This window comes from Chlorocebus sabaeus, chromosome 13 (genome assembly GCF_047675955.1).
Source record: "Chlorocebus sabaeus isolate Y175 chromosome 13, mChlSab1.0.hap1, whole genome shotgun sequence".
In the NCBI taxonomy this organism is placed as follows: Eukaryota; Metazoa; Chordata; class Mammalia; order Primates; family Cercopithecidae; genus Chlorocebus; species Chlorocebus sabaeus.
The window spans coordinates 54,436,698-54,456,458 of NC_132916.1; the positions used below are offsets into that span (position 1 = coordinate 54,436,698).

At 40.3% G+C, this 19,761-nt stretch overlaps 1 protein-coding gene across 11 annotated transcripts in view; it reads left to right on the forward strand.

The window, feature by feature from the left end:
• The window catches only part of L3MBTL3 (L3MBTL histone methyl-lysine binding protein 3), a 121,573-nt gene that overhangs the window by 33,309 nt on the left and 68,503 nt on the right, over window positions 1-19,761 (forward strand). For all 11 annotated transcript variants that reach the window (XM_073022463.1, XM_008007081.3, XM_008007083.3 and 8 more), the window contains 7 exons: window positions 1,073-1,205; window positions 3,065-3,149; window positions 5,590-5,681; window positions 7,915-8,019; window positions 14,221-14,356; window positions 16,198-16,289; window positions 18,896-19,047. In XM_073022463.1, coding sequence (XP_072878564.1) covers window positions 1,073-1,205; window positions 3,065-3,149; window positions 5,590-5,681; window positions 7,915-8,019; window positions 14,221-14,356; window positions 16,198-16,289; window positions 18,896-19,047 — 795 coding nt within the window. The remainder of the gene's footprint in view (window positions 1-1,072; window positions 1,206-3,064; window positions 3,150-5,589; window positions 5,682-7,914; window positions 8,020-14,220; window positions 14,357-16,197; window positions 16,290-18,895; window positions 19,048-19,761) is intronic.

Here is a 19,761-nt window from a genome sequence, read left to right on the forward strand (position 1 = left end):
CGGCTAAAACTCCACATATGGCATAAAGCTTCCACTGATTTGTAGTCACCTGAGTGGAAATGGCCATAGGGAAGAGTGTAGTGAGTTGTGTCACTGATGATCTGAAGGGGTGGACTGAGGATTATGAGACAGCGGCATCAGCTGTGACTGGCAGTGGTGTGTGACCTTCCCATTTGGGGACTGTCTGACAAAGTTCAGCTTACTGCCAAGCAGGTGTTTTTCTTGCATATCATTGTATACTACAAAGAAATGACTGGACATTTATATTTTAGTGGTGTTTCCCATGCATTTTAATCAGCACAGGCTTGGGAACTGTCTTGTTTTTCTTTTTTTTGAGACGGAGTCTTACCTTGTCGCCAGGCTGGAGTGCAGTGGCGTAATCTCGGCTCACTGCAACCTCCACGTTCCCAGGATCAAGCGATTCCCCTGCCTCAGCCTCCTGAATGGCTGGGACTACAGGCACATGCTACCACACCCAGCTAGTTTTTTGTATTTTAGTAGAGATGGGGTTTCATCATGTTAACCAGGTTAGTCTTGATCTCCTGACTTCATGACCCACCCGCCTCGGCCTCCCAAAGTGCTGGGATTACAGGCATGAGCCACTGCACCCAGCTGGAACCGTCTTGTTTTTCTTGGCTGATGTTTCACAGAGTTATACTTCGCATTTTTTCGGTTGGAGTTTTCATTCTTAATAACTGCTAGATCCTTGTTTGACCCTGAAAACAAGTATCTCTAAATAATTCTTTTATTAGTATAGATGGTAGATGTGACAGACAAATAACTTGTTAGAACCTATTTCATACATATCGCTGGCCCCCTTTTGAAATTAATATACAGGGTTATTTTCATTTTCTGCCCTGACAGATGTCATATGTAATAGTGGTTTTCAGTGTTCCTGATATATGATAGTCTCATGCCTACAGATTTCTCCTGGTAGTTAAAGATTTTTCCTTTGGAGGGTGAATTTTTTTTTTTTTTTTTTTTTTTTAATGATTGTTGCATTGATGATCAACAAGTAGATGTTTGATAGGTATTGTCTCTTGTCACTATTTTGGGTTTATAAACACAACAGAGATCAGAAGGAAGAAAGGGACATAGAAGAAGACAACGAGGAAGAAGATCCTAAGTGTAGTCGGAAGAAAAAACCAAAATTATCTCTGAAAGTGGACCCCAAGGAGGATGGAGAAGAGAGAGATGATGAAATGGTGAGTGCCTCTGCCTGACACCAGGAGTGCAGGGATGCATCTTTAGTGGGTAGCGTCATAGTCACAAGCACTGCTCTGGAGCCCACTGAGTTCACATGTGGGTTCCAGGACTATCTGTGTTACTGTCAGCAAGTTACGTGGCGTCTCTGCGCCTCGCTGTCTTGATCTCAAAATGGGAATCATAAACATAGTATTCTTCTCTCAGGGTGAAAAAGTGGGATGTCTTGAAATTTAGTGCTAGGGTGAAAGGGAACATTTAAACGCATTCTATCTTGTAGATGAATCTTAAATTCCTCTTGACAACAAAATGCCAATCCAATTTCACTAAATTGCAGACAGATCTCATAAAACTATCTGAGTGGTTAAAAAATGGCACATAAATATGAGGTATATTTGGGGAAAAGCCATTCAAAATGTGTGAATTAAAACATAAATATCATATTCCTAAAGCATCTATTAATGGTTCTATAGGAAAAGGGAACTTTGAGATCTGGAAGCGTTTCCCTTAAGATCAGTACTGTACAGCTGTTACTTGCCAGTCACTGTGCTGGGAGCTGAGAATACAGGGATGCATAAAACAGATAGATGACAGAGTCTCTCCTGGCAGAGGCACTGCATTCTTGTTTAGGGGGTATTTAATCTACAAACAAAGTGAACAGGAGAAATGTCACCTAGTGGTAAGTGCTATGTTGAGAATTAAAATAGGGCATTAGGATAGGCTGACTGCTCTAGGTCCGGTTGTAAGGGAGCCCTCCCAAAGACAATGACATGAACAGCATGATCTCATTAATGAAGAGGAGCCAGCTATGTGAAGTTAAGGGTGAGGCGTCTTGTGGGTAGTAGAACTTCCAGAGGAAAGTCCTCAAGGTAAGAACTTGCGCAGCATGTTCTGTTCGAGGAAATAAAAGAAAGCCTGGTCACTGTAGTTTAGGAGAGGATGGAGTAAGATGAAGTTGAAGAGGTACGTGTGGCCCAGGGCATGTAGAGTTTTATGGTAAACGAGTCATGGGTGTTCATTGTATTCTGAGTTTCAGGGGAAGCCTCTGGAAAGTTAAGACAAGGGAATGCTTTGATATGATGTATGTTTTAAATGACCACTGTAGCCCTGAGTGGAATCAGGGAAACCAGTTAGGAGTTTATTGCACTAGACCTGTAAGAAGGCTAAAGAAGATGGAAGTCTGTGGATTTGGGAATCCATAGAGGTAGGGTTGTCAGAGTGTGTGAGAAAAAGAGAAAAATCAGGGATAACGCTTAGAATTTTGGCTTTAACAATTGACTGGATAATCATGTCTCTTACTGAGAATGGGAAGATGAGGGTGGAGTGCAGAACAAAGAGTCCTTTGGCCATGATGGGTTTGAGATGCTGATTAACTATCCAGATGAAGAGCCCAAGTAGGCATTTGTGTACAGCCACATGGAGTCAGGAAGAGGAAGCTGGGGATGTGGATTGGGAGTATCTGGCCTATAAAGCGACCTTGAAAACCCAGGGAAAGGGACTAGAAAGGGTAGAGAAGGGAACTGGATTGGAGGAGACATCAGCAGAGGAGACAAAGAGGTGCCGGTGAGGCATGAGGAAATCAGAGCGGAGTGGTCATGCAGCTGAGGGCGGAAGTATTTCAAGGAGCGGGGAGCGGTGTCCATGCCCTTCCAGTGAGTAATACATGGATACAGTCTTAGTTTATAATAACCTCAGGCCAAAAGCAACACAGTTTTCAAATGAACTCTATTCTTACTTTCCTTTAAAGTTATAAGGTAAAATGGAAGAAAAGAACAACAGAAAAAGTGCTTACTGACAGCTAACTATTCACTGGTGCCAATTTCTTGAACTGTAAAGTCATAATTTTCCTTTCTTTTTGTAGGAGAACAAACAAGATGTAAGAATCCTGAGGGGTTCGCAGAGAGCGCGGAGGAAAAGACGAGGAGATTCGGCTGTATTAAAGCAGGGTGAGCTGATGAAAATAAAGTCTTACTTGTAACTTTATGGAATTGAAAATGGTTTACACAGGTGGAAATTTTAGTCATGGCAGTTAAAGTATTACTTCAGGATTTTCTTTGATTCGGTTTTGTCAATAAAGATTGAGATTTTGAGGATAAGGAAAAAAATGAAAATTCATAACTTTCAAGTGGTTTTGGGGTAAGCATGAGAACTGCCTTCCTTCCTTCCTCCCTCCCTCCCTCCTTTACTTGCTCTCTCCCCTCTCCCTTTCTTCCTCCCTCCCTTTCTCCCTCTCTCCCTCCCTCCCTCCCCCTCCCTCCCTCCCTCCCTTTCTCCTTCTCTCCATCTCTCCCTCCTTCCCTCTCTCTCCTTCCCTCCCTCCCTCTCTCTCCTTCCCTACTTCTCTCTCCCTCCCCCACTCCCTCCCTCCCTCCTTCTCTCCCTCCTCCCTCCTTTTCTCACTCCCTCCCTCTCTTCTTCCCTCCCTCCTTCCCTCCCTCCCTCCTCCCTCCTTCCTCCCTCCCTCCTCCCTCCCTCCCTCTGTCCCCCCTCCCCATCTCCCTCACTCTCTCTCTCCCTCCCTCCCTTCCTCCCTCTCTCTCTTTCCCTCCCTCCCTCCTTCTCTCCCTCCCTCCTCCCTCTCTCTCTCCCTCCCTCCTTCCCTCTGTCCCCCTTTCCTCATCTCCCTCCCTCCCTCTCTCCCTCTCTCCCTCTCCCTCTCTCTCTCTGTCCCCCTCATCAAGTAGGTGTTTCTTCCCTCTGCGTCTTTACTAAAACCTCTGTTCTTGTTCATTTCCCACAGTTTTAGGTTTTTAATGTTTCCTCTCAAAATATGAGCTCCTGGCATGGAACCTGTTTTTTTCCTTCTCTTCTCTTCTCTTCTCTTCTCTTCTCTTCTCTTCTCTTCTCTGCTCTGCTCTGCTCTGCTCTGCTCTCCTCTCCTCTCTTCTCCTCTCCTCCCCTCCCCTCCCCTCCCCTCCCCTCCCCTCCCTTCCCCTCCCCTCCCCTCTGTTTTTGAGATGGATTCTCACTCTGTCACCCAGGCTGAAGTATGGGGCGCAATCTTGGCTCACAACAGCCTCCACCTCCTGTGTTCACGTGATTCCCCTTCCAGATCCTCCCAAGTAGCTGGGATTACAGCAGTGCACCACTGCGCCCGGCTAATTTTTGTATTTTTAGTAGAGATGGGGTTTCATCATATTGTCCAGGCTGGTCTCAAACTCCTGACCTCAAGCCATCTGCCTGGGTCCGCCTCCCAAAGTGCTGGGATTACAGGCACGAGCCACCTTCCCTGGCCCTTTTTTTTGTTTGTTCCATTGTTCCTCATGCAGCATTTTATTTCCAGGAGGAAGCCGGCCCTGAAGCCCTTCCCTTTAGTATTTGTCTCGATGTACTTTTCTGCTTATTCTGTGTGGACCTTGGGTCACTTCCATAGAGGCCCTGGGGGGTGTCCCCCACTAGGCTGTATCCCCTTGCCTGCCTCAGCTCACAGCCTGCACAGTCATACTGTCCTGACAAACCAGGGCCATGGACCAGGCGCTCCTCCTCAGTGCTGGGGTGCATTCTAGCCTTGTTCTGTTAATTCCTTAAAAAATTGGAAATAGCCCCACCTGCCCCAGGCACACAGCTTAACTTTTGTGTCTTTTCAGAGCTGACCTTCTGTTTTACGTCACTTTCCTCTTCCCTCTGCCTTGAAACGTCTGTTTCTTTCACCATCCTTTCCCTTGCCCTTCTTTTTTACCCCGGATGAACTTCCAGGCCCCTGGCTCTTCTGGGACCTTGTTCCTTCAGTCACATTTTTTCCATAAGTTTTCCAATTTTTTTCTTCTCTTTGTGTACTCTGCCTTAGCCTGTTCCCGTCTCATCCCTAAAGTACCTTTCTCTCAACTTTGCTCCCCATCAGACTATTATATTTTTCCTTCATTTCCAGTCTTTTTCTAATTAATTCAAAATATATAAAACGAATATTAAGTGCCTCCATTATTTTTATCACTTATGCCTTCTTTTTGCACCTAAAAATCTGCCTCTCACTGTATTGATGGTTTTCCTTCCTTTTCAAGATGAGCAGCCACTCAATGCACTGGCCTTTCCACAGTCCTCAACTTCTTGATCTCTTAGGGAAAATTTTTTGAGCATCCTGCTTCTAGAAGCTCCCCCTTCCTGTAGCTTCTGTGGTAGTGTTTTGTCTTGACTTCCTGCTATCTTCTTCCTTTATTCTAAGTTCTTCCACTTCCATCTCCTACCCTCCTCACTGAGGGTGCAAACCACAGTTCGGTTTTTATCCTGGTTCTTGGGAAGAGGAGCCAGGAAGAGAGACTGAGAGATACCAGCCCTGGAAGGCAGAGAAGAGCCAGGCAGAGTATCAGTCAGGGAAGTGTGAGTTCACAGATGAAGCACTGCTGGCTTAGATTTGGAAATTCTGTCATTTCAGTTTCGCTTGCCTTTCAGGTTTGCCTCCTAAAGGAAAGAAAGCATGGTGCTGGGCATCCTATCTGGAAGAGGAGAAAGCTGTGGCAGTGCCAGCGAAGCTGTTCAAGGAGGTATGGGCCCTTCTAGAGACATGATCTGTAAGGGCACAGGAGCTGGGATACCAGCCTGAGTTAGGATTGTTGTTTCCATTGAAATTTGACTTGAGATCATTTTTTCAGCATACAGTTTTTCACGCGTGTGTTTATATGGAGGGCGGTTAACATTGACATGTGCGTGCCTTCCCCATGCCACATGTGTGGGTGCACACTGACACGTGTGCTTTTTGCTCTCAGCATTTTATGAGCTTGCGATCATGAATTTTAACAGGGTACTAATACTACCGTGAAAAACTACCAGATGAAGAAAAAAATCTTAGGAAATTTCACGACAAGATTGTGGCTTTGAGAGATGAGAAATGAGTTACTACAATTTACATACTATCACAACAAAACATCTAAAAATGGGTCACTATATTGTATTAGCTACAATAAAAGTGTTTTATCATAAGCGATTTAAAATCAGTTAACAATATAGATATCAGATGTAATTATGAGTAGCAGTCAGTGTCCCTGGACTAAACCAAGGGTTGGGGTCCTGATGCAGTGGCACACGCCTGCCTGCAATCTCATCACTTTGGGAAGTTGAGGCAGTAGGATCACTTGAGGCCAGGAGTTCGAGACCAGTCTGAGCAACATAGTGAGACCCTACCTCTAAAAAAATAAATAAATAACTAAAAATATAGCTGAGCGTGGTGTTCAAAGTTGCAACGAGCTACGATCCTGCCACTGTACTCTAGCCTGGACAACAGAGCAAGACCCTGTCTCAAAACAAACAAACAAAAAAAAACACATACAAAAAAACAAGAGTCGGTAAACTTTTTTGGTAAAGGGTCAGATAGTAAATATGTTAGGCATTTCCGAGCATGTGGCCTCTGTTGCAACAACTCAGTTAGGTCGTCGTAGCACAAAAGCAGCCATAGAGAATATGTAGACAAGTGGGCATCGCTGTGTTCCAGTAAGACTGTTTATAAAACTCATGGTGCGCTGGGTTTGACCCACAGACTGGTGTTTGCTGACCCTTGGTTTAAATTATTTCATTATATTTAATCATGGTATGTAATTAATCGGCCATAGATGTATTTTTATGTAGGTACGAACATAGCAAGCTTTTAAAAAGTGATGAATAGTAAATGTTAGGGTGATACATCTACATTAAGAATATTTGATTTAAATATAGTAGTAATTACATATAAACTTGTTCTCTGTAATTATTTTCTGTAGCTTTGGTCCTTTAGAGAATAGACTTTTTTACATTAAAAAAAAAAGTTTAAATGTAGCTAATTCCTTGAATCAGTAATGAATGCATGTGATTCAAAGTATAAAAGTACTACGGTAGTATAAAGAATGTCTCCGTAGCCCTGTCCCCCAGGCACCAGGTTTGCCTCTCCTGAAGTAACCAGTGTTACCAGTTCTTATATTCCCTTCCTGGAAAATTATATGTTCATATAAGCAATGTATGTGTGTATATATATATATACACACACAGATCCTTCCCTTTCTGTCTTAAACCAAATGGTAACATATGTTGTATACTTTTTGGACTTTGCTTTTTTTGTTTAACTTGACAGTTTGAGGATGATTCCCTCCTGAGTCATGAATCTCTTCACCATTCTTTTATAGCAAGACATAGTATTCCATCTTAGGCCTGTTCTGTAATCATTTAGGTTGCTCCCTATTGATTTGCACGCACATACATATATACTTTCAAATCTTTTGCTGTATGCTTTGGTGAATAATCTTCTATACCAGCGATTTTTCACATGCGTGAGTATCTCCTGGATAATTTCCTGGAATTAGAATTGTTGTGTCAAAAAGAATTTTTTGATTGATATTATGAAATTGCTAAAGGTTGTACCAATTTTCATTCTTCCTAGTGATGTGTGCATGTATCTGTTTTCCTACAGCTTTACCAACACAGTGTTGTCCAATTTTTTGATCTTTATCAGCCTGACAGGTGAAACGTATCTTAGTGTAATTTTACTTTGTATGTCTCTTCTGCATGAGGTCGAACATCTTTTCAAATATGTAAAACACACAGGGTATATGGCATTACATTTCCTTTCCTAGGATCTATTTATGGCCTTGGTCCATTTTTTCATTAGATTTTTTATTGATTCTTTTTCTGTGGATTTTTAGAAATTATGTATTTGGTTAAATAGTCTTTACTTTTAAAATGGTAACTATTTACATTTTTAACTAGGCCTTTGGGATAAGGGACTAAGGCTGCTGTCTTTTTGCATTTTAGCACCAGTCCTTTCCATATAACAAAAATGGATTCAAAGTTGGCATGAAATTAGAAGGCGTGGATCCTGAGCATCAGTCTGTGTACTGTGTCCTCACCGTGGCAGAGGTAAGCTTTGCCTCATCTTTATTTTTAAAATAAAATGATGATTATGGGGATTTAAAATGAGGAAAAACTGCCATTGGTTGTATTTCATGCCAGGCATGGTGCTTACTGTTTTGGGTGCATTATTTCGTTTAATCTTTATGAGAATCCTGTGCACGTTGTGTTTTTTCCCAAGCTCTGTTTTGTAGGTTAGGGAACTGAGGCTCAGAGTGATGAAGTAATAGATACAAGATCACACAGCTTCAAAATGGTAGAACCTGGAATTGAACCAGTGTCTGTCTGATGCCATAGCCCTTGCCATAAGAAACAGAACAACAGACACTTATGTTTTGTTTTCTTTTTCAGTATTTGAAGGTATCTCTGTGAAATTTTTCAGGAAAAAAGTGACCAAGCCAAATATGTAAATATAGATCTCAGTCTAATATATTACTGAGAGTGCTTTAAAAACTGTGACCACACAGCTTCAAAATGGTAGAACCAGGATTTCAACCCGTGTCTGTCTGATTCTATAGCCTTTGCCTTACTGTATAACATAAGGAACAGACCAACAGATAGTTATATAAATATATATATATAATTAGTATTTTAAGGTATCTGTATGAAATTTTTCAGGAAAAAATGACCAAGTCAATTATACATACATATATTACTGAGAGTACTTTAAAAAATGTTTCCTCCTATGCTAGCCTCCTCCTTGCTCCCTCCCTTGAGCCAGAGGTCTATCTATTTAAAAAATTCCTCCCAAAAGAATAAGATAGTCTTGTGTACTAGTTTTAGGTATCATGCTATTGTTTAATTACCTAATGAACTTATAAGAAGCTTGGCTTCTGCAGAACTCAGTACCATGTGGTAGCTGGATCATGGCAGCCTCAGTCAATGATAACATACGGTTACATAGGGTATACTATGTGCCTGCGGCTAATCGAAGTACTTTTCATCTGTTAGCTCTTTTTTTTTTTTTTTTTTTTTTTTTGAGATGGAGTCTCGCTCTGTCACCCAGGCTGGAGTGCAGTGGCGCAATCTCGGCTCACTGCAACCTCCACCTCCCAGATTCAAGTGATTCTCCTGCCTCAGCCTCCTGAGTAGCTGGGACTACAGGCACGTGCCACCATGCCTGGCTAATTTTTGTACTTTTAGTAGGGATGAGGTTCGCCATGTTGGCCAGGCTGGTCTTGAACTCTTGACCTCAGACGATCCACCTGCCTCAGCCTCCCAAAGTGCTGGGATTACAGGTGTGAGCCACTGCACCCGGCCCATCTGTTAGCTCTTATTAGTTCTCAAAACAACCTTTTGAGGTAGAACACCCATTCCCTCCCATTTTTCAGATGAGAAACTTGAGGCACTGAGTGTTAAAGGAACTTGCAGCTTGTAATCGTGTATTATGTAGTGAAAGGAAGTAACTGGATTCTCTTACTCATATCAGAAAACCGTTGTGGAACATTTTTGTAGATTTTATTTACAGTGAGAATACTGTCACTCTCAAGCTTGATCAGACATTGTATGTTGTCTCCTTCCTGGACTTGAGTTTTTGTTAGACCCTTTTGAGTTGGAAGGGGAGGGTCAGAGTTTCTTGGTGGATGATTTGTGTTTGTCCTTTGAAGTGGATGATATTGCCCAGGGAGAGGACAAGGTGTGAGTCGCTATCCCTGAAGAATACCATCAAGTAAGAGGATGGTGCAGGAGAAAAATAGAGCAGGATCCTGAAAAGGAACAGCGAGAGACAGAGAAAGGAACCAGGAGAGGGGCCTGCAGTAGGAACCAGGGAGACTGGGCAGTTGAAGTGGGGAAGAAGCAGTGGTGTCAGAAGCTGTGGTTGTTCTCAAGGAGCCTGAGGGAATTGTGTCTTGCGCCAGGGCAATTGGAGTGTTTGGGAACAGAACTGAGTTTTACAAAATGATTGTGAGGAAGCAGTAAGTATAGACTGCTTTTGAGAAGTTTAACTGTAAAAGAGAGAGGGAATTTTTATGATATATGTCTGTTTTTCAGCTTTTGGTTTTTGCAGATTTATTTTACCTTCCCTAATTTTTATTATAAAAGTAATGTTTGCTCATTCTGAAAACTTCAACTATTAATAGTGTAAGAGTGTTTTCCCATCCCCCTTCCTTCCTTTCGTATTCCATATCCCAGAGAGCATGACCCTTAGCAGTTGATTGTGTGCCTTCCAGATGTTTTCTCTGTGTATAATAATATGTACCGCATTTTGTTTTTGACGCACACACACACATTTTTTTTTTTTTGAGACGGGGTCTCTCTCTATAACCAAGGCTAGAGTGCAGTGACGTGCACATGGCCTCACTGTAGCCCCAACATTTTGGGCACAAGCGATCCTCCCGTCTCAGCCTCTCGTGTAGCTGGGACCTCTCGTGTAGGCGTGTACCACCTGATGCCCAGCTAATTTTTTTCTTCTTTTTTTTTTAGAAATGGGGTCCTGCAATGTTGCCCAGGTTGGTGTTGAAGTCCTGGGCTCAAGCAATCCTCCCATCTTGGCCTCTCGCTGTGCTTGCATAATAGGCATGAGCCACCACACCTGGCATACATATTCTTTTTAACCATTGGATAGTACTCCATTTTATGGAATTGACTTTAATTCATTTAACTGCTCTCATATTGAACAACTGAGTGAGCTTCATTTTTTCATTAAAAAATTAAAAAAAAAAAAAAAGGGTCCAATGAGCGTCCTCTTACATCTGTAAGTAGGTCTAGGATCTATCTCTAGAATTGCCAGGTGAAAAGTATGGACATATAAATTATATTTAAATTTTTGATGCATATTGCTACTTTTCGTATTAGTTTTCTCTTTTTCTCTCCCTCTGTCCCTCCCTCCCTTCCTTTCTTCCCTTCTTGCCTTTCTTTCTTTTTTTTTTTTTTTTTTTTTTTGCCCCTTTGCAATGCAATGGTAAGATAACATAGTATTTGAATTCTGAAGAAGCCACTAGGAAGTAGAGTATTGGAAGGTTCAGAGAAGAGGCCTGGGAGAAGATGGGACCCACACAATATATGTGGAGATCCAAGTCTTAGGCAGAAGGAGGAGTCTCTTGCTTTATAACAGGAAGGAGGGGCAAAGAAGTAGGGCTTGTGGATACGGGGAGCTTGTCCGTTTGGAGGCACACATTTGAGAGATCTTCTTTGGGTTAGAAGGCAAATTACTGGCTGAGAGTGAGGATGGAGAAAGTGGGATTAGAAGCTGAAGGAGAAGGAGGAGGATTTGAAAAGACCACAGTGAATAATGGGAGAGGGAGTTGGACAGCACCATCTAGGAGAATTGCTAGGCAGTGGCAGAGCCCAGCATTCAGGTGGAGTTGATTCTTGTTGGTTCACTTTCGTTATTCGCAGTAATTATGCTCCACAAATTACTGTGAGTGTGGAACCATTGCTCTTAGGGGAAGTAGAGGGTTAGCTTCCTGTGAGCTTCTGGTCACATTTTCATCTGCTGATCAGTATGTAACGTTGTTTTATGTGTGTTTCTGTTTAAAGACACCTCATTTAAATATATATTGTTGATTCATTAAAAATTGAACTCACAAGTAAGAGCACTATCACCCCTGCCTGATGAAGCCTATCTAGCGCAAGTTTCTTCTCTGTAGGGCAACATCACAACTTTTGGCACTTAGAGATACTAAACAGCACCTCAGCACTGTGTCAGGGGCCATTTTAAACAGCAGCATCACCCAAGAAAAGCACAAAAATATAGAACATGTGGCCCGAAATGGCCACACAAAAGACTCTTGTTCCCAGTACGAGAACTGAAACAAGAAGGTAAAGCGCCTTCTTGATTGACTTCAGCTGGGAACATGCACGTTGAGTGACTCAAAAGTGTTGTCAGTCTGTGCATGTCCACGAACACTGCAGGTATTATTTTGGGGTTACAAATAAATTGTATCAAGCAGATGACTTCACAAATGTGGAATACAATATGCGAATGATAAAGACTGGCAGTATGTCATTTTTTCCTTCCCAGCAGCATTTACTAGACTCAGTTAGGTGGAGACAAGATGGATACCTGAAATGATGGATTGTCACCAGGCAAATATTTTGCAAAGGATATTAGGGCAAAATTTAAAAATGTTGTCAAGAAAATGTTTTTTGAGGTATTGCTAGAAAAGGAAGGCTTGGGGTGAGGGGCGCTGCTAGGGAGGAAGTAGAGGGATCAGTGTGAGATTAGAGTTTCTGTTGAGATTGAGGAAGAGGCATGCTGGGGGTAACTGGGTTCACAGACTGGAATAGGAGTTTGTGTCCCAGGGTTGGATTTTTAAATGTAATACTAAGAAGCAGAGCAGTTCTTTCTGGGGACTAGATTCATAGGAGTGAGGGCTTGAAGTAGAGAGGAAGGGAGCCAAAACGCCAGGGTATTGGATAAGTCATCCGTATGGATGATGAAAGTACTCAGATGGAAAGGAAAAGAATAAGCCAGGGCTAAGTGTTTGGGTGGTTAGCATGGGCAAAGAAGAGGAGGAGAGTTGCTTCAGCCATGTGGCTCGAGCCTCAGAGGAGAACTGGCCTAGGATCCATGGTGTGGTGGGACGCAGCAACCCCTCCTGTGTCTGCAGGAGGTAGAGTTGGGAACATGAGCAGCCTTGGGGAAAGGTTTGAGAAGGACGAGCTAGGTATGACTGTGGGCAAGGAGGGTGAGGATGTGGGAGATTGTTTCTCAAAGCATAACTTTCCAGTGAGCCTGAGATAGAGACTGTGGGGAGAACAGAGAGCTTGGCTCAAGGGAGCAGAAGCTCAGAACTGTGTGCCCACGAGGAACTAGAGGCTGTAAGTTACTGAAGGGCTGAGCTCTTAGGATCAGCCAGAGACAGCTGACTGTGAGTCAGAGGAGAGAAGCAACCTTCTTTGAATGAGGTGGCTGCAGGGAGTGGCGGTATCTCCTGCCTTTCTTGAGAGATTGTATTTCCCAAGGATTCCAGTCTGAGTTCTGTGGAGAGACTGTTCTCTTTAGGGGGAGTCAGCTTAGTTGTAAATTGTATGTATGTGGTGTATCAATGCATTTTAATTGAAAAAATACTGATATATAAGAGAAAATATTAAAAGTCCATCGTTTCCATTTTGCCCTTTCCTTTTTACTACCACTTCCTAGAAGAAATCATTATTAACATTTCGGCAAATATTCATCCAGACTTCTTTTTACTGTGTGTTTATGTATATATGCATATGTGTGTATATTAATGTATGTATATAAATGCATATACTTATATATGTATACACACAGTACATATATGTATACATAATCACATACCCATAAATATACATGTGGACCCCCACATGTCTATTTTCTCATAAACTAACTCATTCTCTGTTATGCATTCTGCCAGTTGAATTTTAGCAATATATTTTAGAGAACTTGCCATGACAGTAACTGTACAGCTGCCTCACTATTTGAGGATTGATTGTCCTGGCTCTGCACTCTGGTCTAAGTCCATCATTCAGGGTTCTGCAGGACAGATGCTCACGGAGCGGGTAGAGGTCTGGTGTGGTATGTGTTTCTACCTGAACACATCTGCTTGTACTAGTGGGAAGAAGTCCGAGGGGCTGAACCTTCTCTCTGAAAGCCCAGGGGAGGGCATGATCCGGCTCAGGTCTCATAAGCCTATATGACCTTCTAACTCAGAATGTCCCTAAGTGGGGCCCTGTAGGCATATGTACGGCATGTGTTATACAGAGTACATTCTTACTAGCATTCTTAGGAGCCTGTCTCATCCAAGTAATAAACCAGGAGAGATGCTTTTCTTTCTTCCTTCCAGCCCAGCTTGGGTGGAGAAGAAATGCTTGACTTCTGTGCTTATGCACCAGCTGTGGTCTGCAGCATTCAGTGCAGGGCAGAGCATCCACTTTGGGGCCATGCTAGAGCTGAGTGTGCTGTGCTGGTGTGCCTTCCAGCTTACCTCGGGGACACATCCTGGTACAACACAGGGAGTGGAGAAAGGACCTGCACTTTTGGGATATTATGCTTTGTCCCCTATCCGTGTGCTCGTAATGTAACTGAGAATGTTGCCAGAATGCCACAGCTCAGCTCTTCCCAATGTAATAGCTTTTGTCTTTAGATTCTGGATATTTGTTTACTTGTTTTATTGCTGTTAATGTGGGTAGTTTGATTAACATTAAGACTGTATCATGCCTGGTCTCCATGTTTATTTTTGTATATATATATATGAATATTCTGGATTAAAAAAAAAACAGTTCAACCTGTTTTACCTGTTTCAGGTTTGTGGATACCGGATAAAGCTTCACTTTGATGGGTATTCTGATTGCTATGACTTCTGGGTGAATGCAGACGCTCTGGATATCCACCCAGTTGGGTGGTGTGAGAAAACTGGCCACAAACTCCATCCTCCAAAAGGTTTTGTCACATTTTGTTTTATATTTTAAATTCAGTAAAAACTCATTTTCTTATATGCTACGTTAAAATTGTTACAAATTCGGACTTTATGAAAATTCAGATAGGTGCAAATTTAACCTTATTATTCATGATGAAACCACATTTATTAAAGTAAAATAAATAAAAGTAGACTCCAACTTAAGAAAATAAAGTATGTTCATATGCTTATTTTCATGTAAAATGACATTTGCATGATACTCAACTTTGGCTGCAAATAATGTTTACCTGCAAATTTCTATTATTAAATACATGTATCTTTGAAAAAACTGATTTGAAAAATTAGTTTAAATTAGTTTACATAACTAAGTTTAGTGTAAACTGGTTTAAACTAATTTTTCAAATCAGTTTTTCATTATATAGAAAATCCTGAGAAATTATGCATGACCATATAGATCTTAATATTCAGGAGATCGGCAAGAAGATTGTAACGCTAAAAATTGGCTTAGGTGGGGGGTTGAACTCATAGCAATTACTTTTCTTCTATTTGAGTTCTTTATGTTATAGCCCCCAGTGATCTTCCCATTTCATGTTTACATCAAAGTTCAAGAATAACAGATATCATCTTTTTCACTGTCTCCCTAAAGTATTCCTTAATTTTTTTTTTGAGATGGAATCTTGCTCTGTCACCCAGATTGGAGTGCTGTGGTGTGATACTGGCTCACTGCAGCCACTGCCTCCCAGGTTCAAGTGATTCTCCTACCTCAGCCTCCCGAGTAGCGGGGATTACAGGCACCTGCCATCATGCCTGGCTAATTTTTGTGTTTTTATTAGAGCAAGAGCTTCACCTGTTGGCCAGGCTGGTCTCAAACTTCTGGCATCAAGTGATCTGCCCACCTCAGCCTCTCGAAGTGCTGGGATTACAGGTGTAAGCCACTGTGCTCGGCCATATTTAGTAATATCTTATTCCCTTCTTTTTCAGTCATTACATTTATTTTTGTTTACTTTATGTCAAAAATTAAGGTTACTCGGTTGATATTTTTGGCCTATCTCAGGACTTCAGTGCGTTAGCCGTCCCTTTAAGTGAAAAAATAATGGCAGAGTGGTATTTTCAGATAGCTGAAGGATTAAACAAAATCGCATAGAAAAGATGAGGGTGAGAAAGAAAATCTGTAAGCCTTTTCACGAATTGATCTCTTATATATGGTAAATTATTAGCTGTTTTTTTCATGCTGCCTTCTGGACTTTAATGAATGTAAAAGAAAGCATATTCGCAGATAAAATAAGATGCTCAATTTCCTTTTTAAAAGAAAAGCTTCAATGAAATTGTAACAATTAAGGGAGGACATTTCCCTTACTGTAATTTGCCAGCATCCTTACTTCATAAACCTTTAATTATCCTTTTTGAAGTGATAGGCCAAAAAGATTTTACCTGTTTCATTTCTATTATTTCCAACTTCCCGCTTGTTCCTGTAAGTTAGTCTTCCCAAAATAGACAAGGTGAGAGAAAAATAAAGAATTTTGACTACTCTAGTTCAGCATCTATACTGCTGAGGAATTCTACCCAAATACTGGTAGAAATACCCTGATAATAAGTGCCCTGGGTATAATACGTATTTGTTTCCTTATTCCTTTTCTTTATATCCATTACCTTTCATTCAGAATTAGAAAATAATAATACAGTTTGTTGAAAATAAACATAGTCTAAATATACATAGTTATGAATTATGAGTTAAATTTTGTTTATTTAAAAAGTCATTTGATTGATTTTGGTATGTTAGAGTTAGAGATAAAAGTGGGACTGGAAAACTAAGTGTAAAATATTTTGATATTTGAATCAATCTGTTCATATGTGCTTACTCTAGGGTATAAAGAAGAAGAATTCAATTGGCAGACCTATCTTAAGACATGTAAAGCTCAAGCTGCTCCTAAGTCATTATTTGAAAATCAGAATATAGTAAGTACATGCAAAGCACGTTTTCTTTCAAAGGAAGAAGATTTTTGAATGTCTCATAGGATCAGTTACAAGTGATAACAAGGAACTATAATAAATTATATTGCCTTGGTAAATAGAGTACTCTTATCTTAATTAAAGTTTAAAATTAGCTTAAAATCTTCATGAATAAATATGTTTTATAGCCATATTATGGTTGTCTCTTTTATTGCACAGTAGAAGACAAGGTAGTATAAGATTCAGGTGAGATTTACAATTAAGATGCATAAAAAACTAAATTGGCTGAGATATTTTATTGTTATTATCACTTATATGGGAGTGCTCTTCAAATGGAATTCACATAGCTAGATGAAGGTAGCCCTGTTTCAGTTTACATGTAGGAGGTCACTGGAGACTGTGATGTATTTTCACTGTAGTTTATAGCTTTGTTTACAGTAAACAAAAGCAAAATCTGGATGTGTGTGTCTTTTCTACTTCTTGACCTGTATTCCCACTTTCTACAACATGTTCCTCCATTGGCAGACTTGATCCATGACATTTTTCTTTTCCCAAGTTCTGATCTAATGGGAAAGAATAAAGGGCAAGCCAGTGGAAAACCAAAATGCCATCTTTACAAATGGTCAGAGCTAAGTTGGAGGACGTGCATGGCTTGTATCTGCAGACAAATAAGCTTGATTCTGAGCCCTAGAATTGAAGAGATTTCATTCTCCTTTCACCCCCATCCCCCAAGCCCAGGGAACACTGGATTCTTGAAGAGCAGAGTGGAAGCTGTGCACCCTGCAGCTCAGCTTTCTCTCTAGTGTGATCAGTTCCTGCTTCCCAGAGTCACCAGGCAGGTAGCAGTGAGTGAGACAGTGGAGAGAAGCAGTAATGTTTCACTAACAGCATTCCCTGCAAATGGAAATAAATAAATATCAAGGGCAGGAGAAACCTCCTCACTCCAAAAATCCTCCATTTGGGAAACACTATTAACCAGTTGGTTTGAGAGCATCAATCTAATGGCTGAAATGTTCTCTGATTTAATCAAACGCAAACCAGGTTGAATTAGAGAACTGACAAATTGTGTTTGTGTGCATGCGTGTGTGTGTGTTTAGGTTACTAATAGTGTTAATGGGCCAGCTTATTATTTTAAAACATCTTAATTGAGAGGGTAGTGTAATTGCCAAAGTGTAACAGTGCATTGTCAGTTGGTATTCCCTGTCAAAATTTATCCCAGGGAGGAAGGTCAGTTCGGTGTAAGACTTAGCAGCCTGGTGTCTCTGCTTCAAGTTTCCGAATCCCTGTCTGGTTCTCTGATGATGACTTCGGTCAGGGATTTGATGAACTGCCTTGAACCGTCTTCCTAAATTCTATGCATTGCTAGCATACAACTTACTCTTGGGCTCTCCATTTCGTATCTAAGAGACACTTTTTCCACTTCTAGATTCCTCTACCTCAGAATACTCAAACATTTATGGTCAGAACTTGGATAAATTTCAGTACTTAGATCCTTAGTAAAAACTTCTGTATAGCATTAGTGCCTGTTCCATCCGTTCAGACACAACTTATTCTAACCTTTTCAGATACACGGCTGTCTACGTTTTTACAATGATGGTTGTATAATCATATTAAAATGAGAGATAGCATCTATCTTGCCCAAGTAGTTAGAATAATATCTGTATAATTGAGTCTGAACAGAGGTTTTTTTTTTTTTTTTTTTAAAGGGAAGGAATGACTTGTAGTGTGTCGTGATTGGCATCATTGGTATCTAGGTATACTATATATCTGCAGACAAATAAGCTTGGTTCTGAGCCCTAGAATGAAGACATTTAATTCTCTACATATATGTGTGTACATATATAAATATATATGTAAGACAGATAAAGATATTATTCCTCACAAAAGATTGTAAGAGATGTTTATATATTACTGAACCTCAAGCACTAACTCTTACAGAACTTTTGTTGTTTGTGTTCCATGTTCTGAATGACTGATTATCTGTGGATTTCTTTAAGTTACCAACTATTTTGAATAGCTGTGTGTATCAACAGCCAATTCTTTTTGCTGCTATTAGGAATAAAATGTATCTGTAGTGTTGAGTAAAAGTTGTAATAATATGCAGCCTTTCATATATGAAGATGACCTACTTTCGGTAGAGTACTCTTATGAGAGAGATTTTCAGAAGTGGGAGTGAATTTGTACTGACTCATGCACATTTTTAACTTGATTAAGTGCATATTTTATGTGAATAATTTTCATTGTTAAGTCTGTAATCAAGAAAAGAAGGACAAAATATGAACTGTATGGTGAATAAAACTTGCCTACCTATTATAGTTTTCTAATTAAGGCATCAAAACACATGTTAAAATTAATTATTTTAAACTCTGTGAGGTGATGGATATTTTCATTTTGAGGCCCAGATAGCTAATTGGGTGTAGCAGTAGGGCATTTTTATTTTTTTATTGCTGCTTGTTGGAAAGCGACCCTGCTGTGAAACTGGCATATGATTTTTAAATTATGTGAATACAGCAGTGGATGCTGGGCCTTTGAGCAGGAGGTGCAGAGAGTGTGCAGTTCTTGCGGTTGTTAAGTGTGTGCTTATCTCTAATTAAATCTGTGTGTTTCCATAGACAGTGATCCCATCGGGCTTTCGAGTTGGTATGAAGCTTGAGGCAGTAGACAAAAAGAATCCCTCATTCATCTGTGTTGCTACGGTAACAGATATGGTGGACAATCGTTTCCTGGTACATTTTGACAACTGGGATGAGAGCTATGACTATTGGTGAGACATTTTCCGTTGTGTGCTTTTAAAAATTTAATGTTTATCCAAGTAAACGGTTTAAAAACAGTAATAATGCAAAGCTTATAACAAAAAAAAACCAATATTTTGCCCCATTTTTTCCTATTAGAGATTTTTAATTTTTTACCTGTTCCATGTGGGATATATTTTAAATAGCATCCTTTAATTCTACTTTATGATTGGTATTTTAGTTGACTTCCTACTATGGAAGTGCAGTCTGCACACTCCACATTCCCGACATATGTTCACACGTATTTTAATCTTCCCTTCTTATTTTCATGCCCACCAGCTAATTTAAACATTCATAATAGCTGACTACAAAATATATTGAAGAATATTATTTTTAATCCTTGCAGTTTTTGGATATCCTGCACAAAGTAGTAAAAGCAACATATTTTACAATTATGTAATTATAAAATAATTATAATAAAGCCATTCTATTTTGATTAAATAGTTGGAGGATTTTTCATAACAAATTCATGTTCATTGATTGCTGTAATTCAATTTCCTGGTAAAAGGCATTTCTAAAGTGTTTAGTTCCTTCTAGAGTACACTTGAATTGAGAACATTTTAGAGAAGTAACAGATATATTTATATAAAATACAGCTCATGTTATAGGATAAGTGAATATTAACTTATGTAAATATTGCTAAATGTCAGGGGAAAGTGTTGTTTTTTGACCTTATTTTTTAGCCT